This window comes from Cladophialophora immunda (assembly GCF_000835495.1).
Source record: "Cladophialophora immunda strain CBS 83496 unplaced genomic scaffold supercont1.4, whole genome shotgun sequence".
NCBI lineage: Eukaryota > Fungi > Ascomycota > Eurotiomycetes > Chaetothyriales > Herpotrichiellaceae > Cladophialophora > Cladophialophora immunda.
The window spans coordinates 4,946,141-4,962,268 of NW_015622544.1; the positions used below are offsets into that span (position 1 = coordinate 4,946,141).

Below are 16,128 nucleotides of genomic sequence, written 5' to 3' on the forward strand. Positions count from 1 at the left end.
GTCCAATTGTGGGACAGGACTAGAGCCTCCCAGGCTCAAGACTCGGCGGATTGGGTACCAGGAGGACGGTGATCAGGCATCGAGTCAGTCGGCATGATGAAATGATGGTCGGCTCGTCGTGATCTCCCGCATCGTCCGCATCACCAGGGCGTCTTGAACCGGACAGAAGTGATGCTTCAAGCGAGATGGTAGAGTTACATGGGAAGAAAAAGGGACCAAAAGTTCGAGAGAGACGAAAGCTTGCCGGGGATGCAGGTGGGAAGAAGCAGAGCAGGAGACAAAGGGCCATGATTGAAACACCGACTGGGCGGAACAGCCGTTAGGAAAGAGGCCAAAGGGATGGGGGGACTAGGGGGAGTGGCCAATGGGCCGGGGAATAGGGAAGCCACCAAGCCTAGCCCTTAGCCTAGTGAAGACCCCCTCGGGTGCCCCCCCCCCCCCACCACCACCAGCAGGCACCGCAAGCACCAGAAGCACCAGAAGCTAGCTAAGAAGTCCACTAAGGCTCCCTGAAGGTCCCCTACAGGTCCCCTACAGGTCCCCTACAGGTCCCCTACAGGTCCCCTACAGGTGCAAGGCAGCCAGTTGGGCAGCAAAGGTGCTAAGAACCACCGTCGATCATTCTTGTTCCTCTTCTGCTGCTCGTGCCTCTTTTGCCGATCCCTCTCGCCCTCTCGCCTTACCACTTCTCCAGCCATCACACGCCACCCATCGCCACAGACAATCCCTCATGTCCCTCCAATTCCCTCGTCGGCGCATGCCGTTCCCTCACCTGCCTCCCTCCCTCCCTCCCTCCCGAGGTCCCTGTACAGCCCCCTCAGCCTTGTGCGTTATGTAAGCCCAGACACGTCGATCAGGGCATCAGGCCCTCTCCTGCGCTGAGGCCTCCACAGCGGCCGCACGGGCGCGACAAATATAGCCTCCCCCAGACTCTTTCCATCGCCGCCTGTCCAGCGCTTATCAAGTTTCATCCTCAGTCTGTCTTCTGGGCCATTCTTGCACGTTATGGAACAAAGGATTTGGAATGCACGCTCTGTTAAGGCCCTTCTTGCCTGGACATACGCCGATACGCGCCATTGGATTTGCTCGGACTCCAAACCCTCCGTCCGACCAAATCGCCCCCAACTTTGCCAAAATGCCCCTACATGAGAGACTCGCCAAATTGTGGCTGATGTTGTTGATGGGCGTGCTCTGCGTATTTGCCTCCCATGTCTGGACGCTGCAGATAGTACTATTTGCAGACTTTAGGGCTTCTGCCTGTCAATATATAGCGTCAGTTGTGGCATTCTCACATTCTTTGCTCTCGCCAAAAGGAGCGGAGAACAACTTTGCGACTGTCCCAACGACGTGGAAATGGAAGAAATCTCCAGCGGCCACTCCAGCACGCGAAGTAGACTGACATCTCACTCAACATCTTCAGAGAATTCCCCCAACAGCCTGTCATGGTGGACCCGGATGAGCTTGGACAACTGGTTATGGGAGCTGTCAGCAGCCCTGCTATGTATCTGCATCCTCGCAGCCATTGCAGCCATTCTATTTGTATACGACAATCGTCCTGTTCCAGATCTACCAGATGGATTGACAGTGAGTTCTGCGTGTTGAGCGTCCGTCATATGTGCGACCCTTCTAATGCCACTTCTCAGATTAACGCAATCGTTTCCCTTCTTGCAGGCTTCGCAAAGGCCGCCCTGCTAGCAGTATTGGCATCTGCCATACGTCAGGAGAAGTGGCTGTGGTTTATTGGAAAACCCCGACCGCTCAATACTGTCGACGCCTTCGAAGAGGCCAGCCGCGGCCCTTACGGTTCAATCCTCCTCATCCTGAGTCGCCGCGGTAGTCTTCGAGCACTAGTCGCCGCCTTGGTCACCGTCCTGGCTCTCGGGTTCGAGCCTTTTCTTCAGCAGGTTTTGAACACCGTAGTCCGCGACAGCGCTGTCCCCTCGCAACCTGCGTCGATTCGTACTCCAACTTCATACAATGAATCAGTCAGTGGAAACCTGGGTGGTTCAGGCCTGTCACTTAACGCTTTGATCGGAGCATTTGGGGGGGCAGCAGGTGCAATCCCGAATCCCATTTGCCCAAGTGGAAATTGCACATGGCCGGCGTACAACACCCTTGCAATGTGCACCATGTGCACCGACATGACCGACAAGGTCAAACTCGGAGGAGACGTCTACAACATCAACTTGACCTCCCACTTTGAGAAGCTCTCTCAAAGCAATCAGACGTCGTCCTCCACCACCTGGACACCAACCTATTCTTTCCCACACGGCAATCCGGTCAACGTCTCCGTGAATCTTGATTTGTCATTGCCGAGTGCCGTAGAGTGGTTTGTAACCTACCCTCGCCGGGTGGTATGGCCCTTGAATATCGACCCTGCCCCGGACAGCCACTGGGGTAAAAGCTGGGACAACAAATCATATGCTGGTATCTCCTCTCCTCTGTTCGCGATGGGTTATCTCGATATCAACACCACCTCCTCTTTCGACCAACTGGTAGTGCAAGCCGCCACGGAATGCGCCTTTACACCCTGTGTGCGGACCATGGACACCGTCGTTCGCTCCGGCTCGACCATCTCCCACCCGACAGCCACAGACTACGGCACCATCATCATTAGCCAGAATCAACCCGATGGTCGCATTCTGACAGGTTGGAATGCAGATGTGAATGGCACGACTTATTTTGCCTATGATGCAGGCAATGACGATTCTCAAGGTCGAGCGTACTTGCTCATCCAAGCCCTCCGGATGGCGCTCGAAGGAAATACCACTTACAGTTACGGCGGATACTGGTACTCAGACCCTGCCGAGCAAGGAGACATCTTCAATTTCTCCTCGACTAGCTTCGACCAAGTCTCCGGGCCATGGAGCTCCGCAGGTCAGCAGGCAATCGACGGCAACGGAAATTTCAGCGACGTCGTGAACAGTGTCGGGCGGGCACTGACGGGTCGTTTCCAGCAGCTGCAAGACACCGTGGCCACCGGCACAACTCTTCACAGCGAGGCGGTGATTGTAGTGCGCTGGGAATGGATCAGCTATCCCTTGGCCCTCGTCGTGCTCGGGCTGGCGGGGCTGTTCCTGACCATGTTCTCCACGCACCGCAACCACATGGCGGTCTGGAAGGAGTCGACCCTTCCTCTGCTCTTTCGCTACACAGCACCAGTCGAGCTACAACAAGCCCACAGTACTCCGGGAGGACTGGCCCGGCCTGATACGACATTCTCGTTTTCAAACGCCATCCCCAGTCCCGATTCGAACAAGGTCAGCTCGATCGTCACCCAGGCCTCGGAGGAACAAGTGCAGCTGCGCCGCCGGGATTCCTTCTGGGTTTTGGACTCGGATCCCAAACCACCGGGGCCAAGCAGCAAGGACAATCTGTCGCACCAGCCGATCTGGCATCGAGTATAGGAGATGGTAAGAATCGCCAGGGCGAACAAGCCCAGTGTTTTTTTTTCTCCTCCATATTTCATCTCGTCATTCATTATGTCGGCATTGCAGTTTTATCTTTTCTGTGACACTTTATTTCTTACCTCTAACTTCCTCTCCTTTGTTCTCCCCTCGTCGTACCTGTCCTTGGCCTATCATCTCGCCCTCGACGCCGAAAACCACGTTTGAACCAAATTAAGCGTGCCTGAGTTCTGCTCTTCTGTATCATGCTGGATCTCGTATCCAGCCTCCCCTTCTGAACCCTGGGCCTGTACATGGTCGTGGGATTATGAGCTTCATACTCCCTACATACGGACATGCATCACCCTCCCTACACGTGCGCAGCCAGGGGCAGGCAGAGACGACTCGCCAACAACGGAAGTAGTGATCATTCCTCGCCTCTATGTAATGATAAGACGTGACATGGCACGGCATTGAACATAGATTAGGAATTGGGTTTGCTGTTTTTGAAATGTGGCCTTTTCTATGTCTATCGCTCAGGTCAACAATTAAAAATTCGTCCCTAGCTGGCCCTTTCGCCTCGACGACAAGGGATGGCGGGGTGATATATGATTCATACATAGGTAACATGGCAGCATGGCAGCATAGCAGCATATCAGCATAGCGTACGTCGTGTATCGTATCATGCATTACAAGAAGAAACAATGAAAGAGTTTGTCGTGCCTCGTTGCTCTCGATGAACCGCTTGCCAGGTCGATTTAGGGCCGCCGCATTGCAATCCGGATCGCCCGTCACATTAACGTCGGTCCTCTTTTTGTTTTCTTGCTCAACGGACTCCGATGTGATACACCTGGCAATGCGTTTTGAGTTCGCTGTAAAGGTCAAACCCGCCGCTGTCGATCCCTGCCAGAGCCTGGCCTTGTGCCCGTTCCGGGAAGCCATGCTTTCTCGAATCCAAAAGTAAGGCGAGCGAAGCCATACCATATTACAACGCCCAGCGCCCAACACCCAAGTCTTAGCATCATGAACTTCGTAGCTGTCCGAGCCCAACTCATGGTCGTAACATCTCATTCAGTGCAAGTGTTCCTCCTTCATGTGAAGGGGGCGTGATAGTGACGAGATTTCCCCACCGACGGTGACATAGACGTGTTTTGGTATCCTTCGTAGCATTTAGATGGTGGCATCTCAGAAGGCGTTAAGTCTTGGCTGCCCAGCTTGGTGAACATAGTCGAGACCGTGTACCAGACGGACCAGATCGTAGCCTTTCCTATGAGCGCTCTCTGGTCCACGGGAATTGCGTTCTCCGAGGAGCGAAATTCCGTGGGTGAATAACAGATTGGGGACCTTGATGTGGCCACAACTCGGCGAAAGGCCCGGGTTGCGATGGCGCAGGGGTCAACGTCGCTTTTCCGTAATTGCGCCGGGATACGAATCTCAGCCGTAGATTCGACTATTCCGGCGGCCTCCCTTCAGGGATGGAGATAGGGGCAGGTCCAAATGGATCTCCGGTTCCTAGGAATTCACCATCATGTCGGTAGAATACTTGGATATGGAGGTTCTTCGCCTTCCTCGATCTTTGATGGCATCTGACCTCTCCAATCATCCGTATTCTCTTTCTGGCTGATTGTTCCCGATACTGTCCCTACCAACTGGGCCGAGCCACTATTAATTGTCTCAGACATTTCGCCATTCTTGGTCTCGGTCTTGTTGGCTGCTCTGATTTGGGCCGGGGATTTTGAGCTTTTGTCACTCTGATTTGAAGGCTTGCGCGGCGTTACTCGTCCGTTCTGCATTCACAGAGTATGTTAGCTGCATCCGCCTGTCTGACTACGCCATTACGCAGTGGGGTTAGAAGTCACGTACCTGTTTGGCCCACCGCAGACCACAGCTGTTACACAGATCACGGTTGCCACTTGGGCCTCGCCTCCATTCCGGTGTGTTTCGAGTGTGGCAGTTGGCACAATCTTTTTCAACCTGGCCAAGTCCCTTTCTCCTCTTGCGTTTCTTTTTGCGACTGATTAATGCTTGTAGCTCCTCATTCAACAGCCGATTTTGACGCTCCATCTGTCTAAGTTCAAACTGCCAACTGGAGCTTCGAGTTGTTTTCAGCTCGTCGAAGATGTTGTCTTCCGAGGCCAGCGCCTCATCTTGGTTGCCTAAACTCAGGGCGAGATTACCCCCTGGCTGCAGAGAGCCGGGATGTTCTGTAAGGTTCCTGGTAGACCCGTCCGGGGCATTGCTCGACAATCGGCCTGGCGGACGTGATGTCGTGGTTCCAGACCCTGCAGATGCTCGGTCAGTTCTCGCTGATGATGTTGCCGACGCCGTCTTCTGCTGATTTAAGAGTGCAGCACGCGTCATCTTGAGTAGGCGGGTCTGTGCAAGCAGGAAGGTAGGCTTGGAGCCAAGCCGAGCGTCACCGGGATGGATTGTCGTTTGTGCGTGAAGGACCTGGCCTCTCCGATTCTGAAGGTCATGCCTGAACGTCACTTTCTCGCCTGTTCGTGCGACTTCAAGCAAACGGCGGAATTCCCTTTTGGAGTCGGGTCTCATCAAAGCCTGCAAACTTGTCCCGACAAGATCCTCGGGGAGTCGGTCGAGCATGGCTCGAGAGGCAGAAGACACATGCAAGAACATTCCGGACGTCGAGATCTTGGACCACAGCTCACTCTCGCCAAAAGTGCCATCCGTCGCGAGCTCGGTCCGATCCAGGGCATAGACTGGTCGTTCTCGTCCCGCAAGGATGATGAATTTCCTGCCCTTGCCCTGCTCAATGTAAAGAGTGCCGTGCGCCTCGAACCAGGTGTATCCGCTGAATTTCCTGCGAATCCGGTAGACCACGCTCACTGGCTCTCCAGCCGGCGTGTCCTTCAACTCTCTGGTAACGGGCACAATGTCACTGGGGTGGCAGATCGAGGATAAGCCTACGCCAACAAGTTCACTGGGGTCGTACTCTAGGACTCTTCGGCTTGCGGGAGATACGTAGAGGAATAGTCCCTTTAGGGAGAGGACATGCACAACATCGTCGTTGTTTTCCAGTAGGACCTTGTCCCAGACACGTTTTGACACTTCGAAGTCGCCACGCTCGAGAGTGGTCAAGAGCCTGGACACCTCGTCCGGAGAGACAGTCTGGCCTATGTCTTGCAGTGCTTGAGTGGGATCGGGGGGAGTAGGAAGATGGTAAGCCGGCAGCGAGCTTCGGTTGTAGTTGATCTCATAAGTACCATCTGTTGGCGTAGTTAGTAATGCTTTGCCTTGATTGTTTGCTAGCCTTGGGGCACAGTGCCGTACCTGGATTCTTCCCGGAAACAGAGCTTGGCTGCTCGACAAGGTCGACCTGGAAGCCAACATAAAACTTGTAGTCTTCGGAGTCAAACTGGATCGGGATCATGGTGAGGAGGTTCATGAACGGTTGACCGCCTTTTCGATAATTAATCAGACTCAATTGTGCTTCCTGCCTTTTGGTGATTTGGTTCTTGAGATAGAGGACCGAGTTGTCGTCGACGTACTTTCGCTTCATTCCTGACTGCACTCTTCCGTCGGGCGCCTGGAGGAAGCGGCAATTTCGACCGAGGACTTCATGTCTCGTATATCCTGTCAGCCGCTCAAACATCTCCGAACAATAAACGATCGGCAGGTCAAACTTCTCGATGTCGCAAACTACAAAGGCGCAGGATAAGTCAACGGGACCAATGTTGATCTCGGGTCGTGGTCTTGTCGCAACTCGCATCTGTGGGAAGCATTAACGAAATTTGGGAGCACAGTTGGAGCAATTGCTCACCAGAACCCCTAGCATATCGAACCCGCTGGAAGAATATGCATTGGCGTACTTGGGATGTTGCATTGGCCCACCTTGTACAGGCGGCATATGGGGCAGAGAAGGAGGGTTCATAGCCCTCAGGGTGGCATTAACATCTATTGGATCACGTCAGTGTGCGGCTGTAAGATGCCCCTAATATTGTTACGGTACCTTTCACGGAAAATGCTGAATGAAAATCTACAGAGCGTCTTCTGTTTGGAGAATCCTGTATATGTATTGGAGAGGTCATTGTGGATAGAGAGCCTGGTGCAAGGGGGGCAACGGGGGTCTGCCTTCGGAGTTGCTGAGAAGGTCCCGGGAAAGGCTCGTGTATGGAGGACATGCCCTGGGCCATTGCTGCCATTGGATTGGGACCAGGCGGACTCATCGAGCCGCCGCCTGGGTCATGGTTGACGGGTTGATAAGGGATTGAGAAAGCTTGTTCGATTGGCGAGGCCGAGAAGATAGCCTCTTGCATTGGTCCCGATTGCATGTTTGGAGCGCTTGCGCTGGCCGCTAGGGTCTCAAAATCCATTGCCATATCCATGCTCGGGGGGAGGTAAGCGGTAGATGGCTCGACTGGGACGGACGTGCTCGGCACGACTCCCGGAGAGAAGTTGTTGACGGGCTGCATATTTTCAAAGCTGGCATTCATTTGAGAGAAACGGGTGTTGAGGGACAAGTCCTCCCTTGAACGGACTCTTCGTGGATCAAGGGATTTCGGTATTGACATGATATTGGACGGGCCCATAGCCAGACTGGGTTCGTTAGGATTCGGATCGAATTGGAAATTGGCCAAGTCACTGTCGATGGCGGAAGAAAACTCGAGCATCGAGGCTCTGCGACCATGATCGTGCGAGCCTTCTCGGTACTGGGACTGGAACGTGTTTCTTCTGCGCATCAATTCATCGTTGTTTTGAATGATGATCTGCTGAAGAGTCTGCGCCTGGCCCATGGCTGAAGCTTCCATGCCAGTGGGATCGATGCCGCTCATCCTTTCATCCTGCGTGTAGCCGTCCAAGGTCTCTTGTGGATCCGACCCCGGATAAGGCTGGCCGAAGAAGCTCGAGAACCCTTCCATGATGAAATCTCTCCTCCTCTTTTACGCCCTGCTCCAATGGGCCTGGAATTACCACAGTGAGTGCGTTTGGATGGAGGGGAAACGGTAGGTTGTCGATATGTCCGGTGGAGAGGCGAAGCACGGTTAGCCTAGGAAGGCAAGGTAAAACGGCAGCAGTGTGGGTGGCGGCTTGCACAACATGCTTGCCGCGAAGCTGTCGGATCCAGACTGCGATGACAAGAGGGGAGAGGAGGTGGGTTGAGGAGCCAGATAGTGAAGAGATGGAAGATGAGAAAGTGTCGACGTTCTCTAATGCTCACAGCAAGGTCGTGGGTTGTTGGGTCTTGGGACAATTACTTAGATGGGATAGACGGAGCGCGGGCAGCAGCAGCAGCAGCAGCAGCACGCACGCACGCACGCCTCAGCAAAGACCAGTCGGGAGGAGGTGCTGTAGGGCGGGTGGCCAGTCGCCAGTCACTAGTCACCAGTCACCAGTCACCAGCCGCAGACGCAAGCGAGGGATCAGGTGCGAGGAAGGACTTGAGCCTTGGAAGAGGAAAGGAAAGAGGAGTTGGCCACTGCATTATTCGGCGGATTGCGGTAGTAGCTCGTAGGTAGAGAGCCACTACTACTGAAAGAATCCACCCCCGACGAACCATCCACCACGGCGGACACGGGCCTCATGGGCGCAACCAGAAATTTGACGGGAATCCATGCACGGGTGGGGACCCAGAAGCCACACCTGGCGATGGTGAAATCTGCATCGCAGCTCTTAACCGCTGTCGCCGCGCCCGTCTGATTAGTGGACGAGGCGAGCTTTGGGAGATTGCCGGGATGGATGTTTAGTGCAGAGAGCAACTTGGGGGGGGGATTTGGCTGGGTCGCCCGTTAATTGGGGGGCGTTGAATGGGCGGTGACTGGGTCGCCCTTTCGCTGGCCGTGGCCGCCCCCTACTTGTAGGGAGTCCGTTGGAGGGCTGCATCGTGCCCATTTCAGGCCTGGCACCATGAGGATCGGCAAGGTCGGCATGGGAAACCAAAACAGCAAGCCCTTTCGGCAGGTGTGTTGGCTTCTGGGATTGGGGATCGCTGGGCGCCACCTGGCTGGTGCTGGACTATCAATGCTGTTGATCATATCACTCTTTGGGAACAGGTTGATCAAAATCTTGTTCTTGACCGGCGCTGCTGTTCGGGATGGTCAGTCTCACTTTAGCGTTTCGGCCATGGGAATTTGCGCTTTTCCATGGCCTCCCCTGTGTGCCCTGCTGACCCTCGAGTGACCCTGGCCGTCAGAGATGCGCTATGACGCCTTTGTGCCACACGGTCCAGCACTAAGTTCACACCACCACGCTGCAAGCCATCGCAGGGTGGTGGCAGGATTCCGAGTATAATGTTCGAAAAGGAAAAGAAACAAACCCAAAGCAAAAGGTAAGCCCCTTTTTCGGGAGCCATGGTCTTTGTATTCGGACATGGTGTGGTTCGTTGTGCGTGAACATCCTTCACCGCGCATGGGGAGAATACTAAAATACACAACTCGGGATTACAAGAGCAGAACATCTCGGCACTTTTCCGACCCGTGAACTGGTGAGGCCCATCCTTTGGACCTCTTCCCGCCCCTTGCACAGTCGATATCTATTTCATGACACGTCCAATCGCTGAATGTCGAATCCCCAGCACCTCCGCCCTTGAATAGCGGCCGTAACCGATATGACAGTGCTGTAGTCCAGCTGGTTAACCAGGATATGCCGTTGGCTTGGCCACCAGCGGCGCCATCTTCTCTCGCTGAAGCTTCTCCCTCTCCATCTGCGCTCGGTCGTCCTTTGTAATTCGAGGTTTTCGTGTGATGCCTCCTCCCCGGGACCCAGGCCCTCCACCCCTCCCAGAGCCTCTTTCAGAAGCGCCAGCAGCTGTTCTTCCGCCGCGAGAACCAGGACCACCGCCGCGGCCTCGGCCACGACCCCGCTTGATCGTGCCATCCGCCCTACATCAACGTCAGTAAGTGTACCAGGGCTCAGATTTGGCACAGGAATACATACCTCTCGACAGCTGGTTTTTCTCCCTCGGGTACAAGCGGCCCACAATAGACAAAGAATCCATCCTTGCTAGCCGCTGCTTGCGCTTCCCAGAGTAATTCGCTGTCGTCTACGAAGGGATCGTCTTGATCGTACTCCTCTACCTTTCTTCGCCGTCGACGTTTCGGCCCTGGCCCGTCGGTCCCGCTGTTCGCTGGTTCTTGTCCGCCGTTGACTCCAGACATTGCGACGTCTCCGTCGTTGTCAGAATCACGCTCAATGTCAACGCTGAGATCTTCATCACCACTGTCTCCGGCTGACGTGCCTCCAAACTTGCTGCCCGATGCTGACCGTTCGAGCGCAGCCCCAGCAGCGGCAATCTTGGCCAGTCGTTCTTTTTGGGCGGCTTGACGAGGGTACAAGGCTGCGAACCCGTACTTTTCCTCGGCCATACGAGCAAAGTTGATGACTCGATTACCGGGATCTTTCAAGTCGACATGCAGGACAATGTTGGGACCCTTTTCCGAGTCCTTTGGCATATCGTTACTCGAATCACCGCCAAACAGACTGGCCGACAAAAGTCCAGAACCCATTGGTGGCGGAGGCGGCTGCTCCTTTGACCGCGCAGGCTTCGGGGAGGTGGGACGAGTGGATGCTTCCGAGGGCACTTTGCGTGAAGAGGCGGGCTTTTTGGACTGCACTTGGTCTGGAACGACGTGGTCAACATCCATTGCTGACGAATTGCCATTGACTCCTGGTGAATCGACCACCCTGCCATCGGCCTGGCCGTGAGGAGGTTCCGTCTTCACCTGATGCGTCACCACGGTTGTAGCAGTTGAGATGTCGGGTCGCGGAGGGTGGTCGATGATGCTGGAGATGGTGGGAGATGTACTTGGGTTGTCGGCCCTTCTTGGAGGCGTGACGGTGGGTCGGATGGACGGTGGAGCAGGCGGATTTGTGTCAACCGGTCGCTGGACAGATCTGATGGGATCATACATGCTAGTTGAGCGAGCAGGGGAGGATTGAGGAGGAAGAGGAGGGGTCGGCGGCGGCGGCGGCGGGGCGCGTGGTTTGCTGTCATATTCACGTGGTTTGTATTCGTAGATCCGCTGGGGGGGTGTTCGGGCGGGCATCGGTGGGTTGTGCATCGTGAGGCCAGATCCGGTAAACTTGGCGGCTTCATCTCGGCGGCTCTCGGTGGCTCCTGGAGGGGAGAACAAAACTGGCTGAACCAGAGTGGATGACTGCAAATCTGCGCTTTGAAGCCGAGGCATCAGGATCGTGCTGCCTGGGTCTGGCGGCTCTATTTTGGTCTTTTTGCGAACACCTGTGGTAGTGAGGGCTGTGCCTCGCGGCTTACGAGGAACTCGTGGTTTCTTCTCTTCGGGCGTGTTGGGATCGCGCTTCTTTCGGGGTCTCCTGACAGGCGGCGCAGCTGCGCCGTTGTCTTGGCGCACGCCTGCAGCTGTGGCTGGTGATGCACTGACACCTGCACCGGGACTCGCTTGGGTTTGTCGCGCGCCGAAACTGTTTGCAACACCAAGATTGCCTGCTAGGCCAAAGTCGCGATGCACAGGGTGATGATTGGGAGGTCCGGGAGTGCTCTCAGCATCACTCGGCGGCGCGCTGGACAAGTCGTTGGACGAACTTCTGGTATCATGCATTTCCATCTTAAGCTCTTTCCGCGGCCACAACTGAGTGCACGGTCGAAAACGTAGGCTTACACCGCAGCCATCAAGAGAAGATTGAGGTGTTGGAAGTCCGTGTGCAGGTAGAGTGCGATCGGAAGACGCGACGGTGTCGATGACGCGAAGTCACAATTGATGGATTGATGGATTGATGGAACTGCTGATGGTGATCGGCAAAAGGGTGAATAATTGGGGTTGACGACTAGGATGCTATACAAAGCGACGTTGGAAGTACGGAGTTGTGGGAATGGTGACGGATATGTGAAATTGGCTGCACGACCTCAAAGGTTGTTGAAAACACCGACTGGAATGGGAAATGTGTGGTGAAGGGCGCCTAGCGGCGAGGATTTACAGCGGTGAAGGGGCGGATGGAGTAGACTGGGGAACATCAAAATTAGAGAAATCGTAATGGAGCATGCCCTGCGCCAAAAACCACTCGGGAGTAACGTGCAGGAAGGTAAAGAAGGAGAGGAAAAGGTCGAGGAGGGAGAAGGCTCAGAAGTGGGAAGATCGGGAGATATATGTATGAGCCCCCAAGAACAATAGCTTACAGGGCTTCTTGACACAGGGTAGAACGATGGGAGGGAGAGGGGGGATGATGATGGGTCGCAAGATGAATGGAAGGCAACAAAAACCCAGGCCACAGCTGCGACAGGATGGGATGGGAAGAGTGGATAGCAAAAACGTAAAATCACCCAGGTGCATCAGGAAGACAAAACCGGGGGGGGCGACTAGACGGGAGGGACTAGACTGTGCTAACACGAGGCGGAAGGGAAGACAGAGGGATGCAGGGAGGGAGAAAGGGAGGGGAGTAGCAGAGAGGCAGAAGCAACAAAGCGAGAAGCAGCACATGCGGAAAGCGAGGGAAACGGGAAACGGGGTGAGTGAATTGGTCTGGTGAGGCGCGCAAGAGGACGACCAGACCAGACCAGACCAGACCTGCGCAAAGACCAGAAGAGGGACGCCAGAGCCAGACAGCAAAAGGGCAATAATGGGGGAAAATAGCAGTCGTGACAAGTCAAGGGCGATGGAAGATCTTCGACTAGGTAGGTTCGGTCACAGATGGTGGAGAGAGGTTGGGTCCCGGTTCCTGGATAACGCAAGCAAGCAACCAAGTAGCAAGCAAGCAAAAGCGACAAGCTTCAGCAAAATAGTGAGTGATTGGGGTCCAAATGACAGGCGAAAGACAACCAAGGTCAAGGCAAGGCGCAAGGGCGGGAGGAGGAGGCAAGGGAGAATTGCAGCCGGTCAGGCAGCGTGTCATGACGGCCGGTTTATTGGGCTGTTCCAGGGCTGTTCAGGGCTGTCGGCGCTGTCAGCGCTGGTGGTGTCGCTGTTAGTGCCAAAACCGGAGTCCGCCTCAGTTGCTCTCCTTTTCGGTTTCATGGATTGATTGCATGTTTCCTCCCCCCAAAACACTCGGTCGTGCCGGAGACGAGGACGATGACGATGACGATGACGATAACGAGTGCTTCCCCAGTGCCATAATTACAGAAAGTATGACCACCTCGCCCTCTTGGATCATCACCTCATCCATCACTCGTGCTCCCCACTGCATGGCCTTCGTGTTCATAGATAGAAATTAGGGACCGAGAATCCCCCCAAGATCGGATACCACCAGTTAGACCCACCGGGTGGCTGCCAGATCCTAGACCCCCTGCGACAGAGTTTGTAGCTAGTGGCTTGCGCCAAGTTCGGCTATTTCACTCCGCACGCATGATCTGATATATCGTTGTTCCCCTCCTCCCATGGAGACTTCTGCCCAATGATACGAAGGTGGACTGCAGCTGGTCGGTGAACCTTGCATCATATCACGAGTCACCGCCAGAAAGTGCGCAGGGGCTCTGCGCCTTGAAAACACGAGGGTAGCACACCGCATACCGCACACTCCACAGGACTGCATCACATATTCAGCACACTGGAAAGGATCCCCATTGGTCTGACCGTCAAGTTCACCGCAAAGCCTCGACTAGTCCGCATCTGGCGTGATCGGCTTTTCTGGCACTAACTAACACCCAGCACGCCCGAGACAACTGCACAGCTGCGGCTGCGACAACTTTCTCTGAGCACTAGCGGCAGCAACATGGCCATACCGGGTCAACGGTTCGAATTAGATCTCGACGCCGATGACTTCGCAATCAGGCCGATCGACGAAGCGACATCCCAACCCCCGTCTGCGGGCTTCAGCATCAAGGAGATCCAAGAACATGACTCGGACGCTGTTCCTTCTGCCCCCTCGCTGAAACCCTCCAAGGCGGGCTTCCCAGAGCACAAACCACGCCGCAACGTGTCTGCTTTCAAACAAAGACATCAGACTGGGAAACCGCCCTCCCGTCCCTCGATCCCTCCCACAGTCGAGCCTTCAGACCAAGCAATTAGACACCATGTGGGCAAGAAGTATGGGCTGGACATGGACCAGCAGCAGAAGGCTGACATCAGTGAGGAAAACAAGAGGCGGATAGCCGAAATGTCAATAGAGGACATCGAGGAGGCTCGAGCCGAGCTAACACGGAATCTCAATCCTGCTTTCCTAGAACGCTTGCTCAAACGTGCTAATATCGAGGAAGATCAGGCTGGCCAAAAGGTTTGGCCTGAGGCCGACATGCAAGAGATGGATAACAGTCCCGGGCTCGAGAAGGGCGCAGTGGCTGGAAGGGCGATAGACGAAGATACTGCAGAGCCTGAGAAATCAGCCGATGACGCCCCGCCACCTCCCTCGACGCATTTTCCCGTTCCTCCTCGCTCAGCAGATGACTACATACCCCTGAACTCTGACGGCGCCTCCTTCCTTGCCGACCTCAAGACACATTACTTCCCAGATACTCCCCACGACCCTTCCTCATTGAGCTGGCTACAAGATCCGACCGAAGAGGAGGACCAAGCATCGTTGTATAACCCTGAAAACGAATCATTTCTGGCTTCTGCCCTCCGATTCGGATTCAATGGCCGTCTAATACCGCCAAAGGAAAGCTTGGAGGTCGACGTGAAAGAAGGGCTACACCATCACGGTGATGCACCTAGTAGCGCCGGGTATACGATACCAGAACTTGCGATGCTTGCCCGGTCTACCTTGCCTAATCAGCGATGCATGGCTTATCAAACGCTAGGTAGGATTTTGTACAGGCTGGGAAGAGGGGATTTTGGCGCCAGAGGCAGCGAACTCCAGGAAGCACTATGGTCCGTTATTGAAAAAGAGAGGCCGGTAGAGGCCATGATGAATGAGGCCAACCGTCAATCGGGACATGCCAGTGCCAAAGCGCTTGCAGTCGAGGCGCTCTGGCTGTGGCGAAAAGGAGGCGGTGGTGATCGGGGAGTGTTGAAACCGAGTCAACGGCTGGCAAAGTGAGAGTCTCCCTGGGGGGCAACATATGCTCAATGATCTACGATGTTGCACCGAGATCGATAGGGACGGTGGTCGGAAGACGATGCAATGGGCCGGTGGAGCATGGTAGGTGCAAAGATATGAGGTCTGAATGAATATCTGACCTAGCAGAGAGCTTTTAACATGCTTTCGTCGATGCCTCCTCCTTTCGCAAATCCGAGTTGAGCTTCGCTCAAGCAACAGGCCTTGGAGATTGCAGTCGCAACTTTCGCAATACAACAGGCGAGGGATCTCCGACACGGATAGCCAGCCGACAGCAGTCTGCCGTGGCGGCTGAAATCGAGCTTGGTGCCTCGTGGAATCAGCCGTACGGAAGAAGTTCTCCCGCGCCCTGTTGGTTTGGACATCGCATGTCATGAGTCTCTAGGGGGGCTACGATGCTATGTAACGTGAAATCCTGTGGTCACCTTTAGGGCTGCTTGGTCATGGGAGTGGCAAGACCGCCGTGCCATTGCGACGCGCAGTGGATGCTCTCACACATCAGGCGAATAGGACCAATCGACATAACCACTTGACTACCTACCTACTTAGATCGCAATTGCGAGTAAGAATACAAACAGTTGGTTCCACAGATTCCGTCATACTACCAGCATGGAAATATGCGGGTTGCCACTCCAGTGACAGTGCCGGTGACAGTGCCGGTGACAGTGGCAGTGGCAGTGGCAGAGACACAGACGGTGACAGTGACAGGGACGGGAGAAAAGTGGTACAAGGTCCCCGGCAAGTGTGGGTGCGAGTGTGAATGTTGGCTGGAGGACCGTACAAGATTCCTCGACCGTCGAAATTCACTCACCGAGACACG

At 54.9% G+C, this 16,128-nt stretch overlaps 4 protein-coding genes across 4 annotated transcripts; 2 read left to right on the forward strand and 2 right to left on the reverse strand.

The window, feature by feature from the left end:
- Positions 1-818: 818 nt before the first annotated feature.
- On the forward strand, positions 819-3,924 carry PV07_08047 (uncharacterized protein). The gene is made up of 2 exons (XM_016395176.1): positions 819-1,584; positions 1,644-3,924. The coding sequence occupies exons 1-2, from the start codon at positions 1,354-1,356 to the stop codon at positions 3,405-3,407; spliced, it is 1,995 nt and encodes a 664-aa protein (XP_016248595.1). The 5' UTR covers positions 819-1,353; the 3' UTR covers positions 3,408-3,924.
- Positions 3,880-8,794, reverse strand: PV07_08048 (uncharacterized protein). Its single transcript, XM_016395177.1, has 5 exons — positions 7,357-8,794; positions 7,168-7,301; positions 6,678-7,116; positions 5,250-6,613; positions 3,880-5,173 (listed from the first exon to the last, which is right to left on the reverse strand). The coding sequence occupies exons 1-5, from the start codon at positions 8,264-8,266 to the stop codon at positions 4,913-4,915; spliced, it is 3,108 nt and encodes a 1,035-aa protein (XP_016248596.1). The 5' UTR covers positions 8,267-8,794; the 3' UTR covers positions 3,880-4,912.
- Positions 8,795-9,666: 872 nt separating this feature from the next.
- Positions 9,667-12,640, reverse strand: PV07_08049 (uncharacterized protein). Its single transcript, XM_016395178.1, has 2 exons — positions 10,281-12,640; positions 9,667-10,225 (listed from the first exon to the last, which is right to left on the reverse strand). Exons 1-2 carry the CDS (start codon positions 11,924-11,926, stop codon positions 9,976-9,978), a joined length of 1,896 nt encoding a protein of 631 aa, XP_016248597.1. The 5' UTR covers positions 11,927-12,640; the 3' UTR covers positions 9,667-9,975.
- A 1,097-nt stretch (positions 12,641-13,737) lies between these two features.
- PV07_08050 (uncharacterized protein) lies at positions 13,738-15,899 on the forward strand. Its single transcript, XM_016395179.1, has 2 exons — positions 13,738-15,392; positions 15,438-15,899. The coding sequence occupies exon 1, from the start codon at positions 14,028-14,030 to the stop codon at positions 15,288-15,290; it is 1,263 nt and encodes a 420-aa protein (XP_016248598.1). The 5' UTR covers positions 13,738-14,027; the 3' UTR covers positions 15,291-15,392; positions 15,438-15,899.
- The last annotated feature ends 229 nt before the right edge of the window (positions 15,900-16,128 follow it).

Coding starts and splice junctions, on each gene's coding strand:
- PV07_08047 (XM_016395176.1), top strand. CDS start 1,354: ATGGAAGAAATCTCCAGCGGCCACTCCAGCACGCGAAGTAGACTGACA. Junction 1,585..1,643: donor ATCTACCAGATGGATTGACA/GTGAGTTCTGCG, acceptor GCCACTTCTCAG/ATTAACGCAATCGTTTCCCT.
- PV07_08048 (XM_016395177.1), bottom strand. CDS start 8,266: ATGGAAGGGTTCTCGAGCTTCTTCGGCCAGCCTTATCCGGGGTCGGAT. Junction 7,117..7,167: donor TCGATATGCTAGGGGTTCTG/GTGAGCAATTGC, acceptor TGCTTCCCACAG/ATGCGAGTTGCGACAAGACC. Junction 5,174..5,249: donor GTCTGCGGTGGGCCAAACAG/GTACGTGACTTC, acceptor CTGTGAATGCAG/AACGGACGAGTAACGCCGCG.
- PV07_08049 (XM_016395178.1), bottom strand. CDS start 11,926: ATGGAAATGCATGATACCAGAAGTTCGTCCAACGACTTGTCCAGCGCG. Junction 10,226..10,280: donor GAAAAACCAGCTGTCGAGAG/GTATGTATTCCT, acceptor ACGTTGATGTAG/GGCGGATGGCACGATCAAGC.
- PV07_08050 (XM_016395179.1), top strand. CDS start 14,028: ATGGCCATACCGGGTCAACGGTTCGAATTAGATCTCGACGCCGATGAC.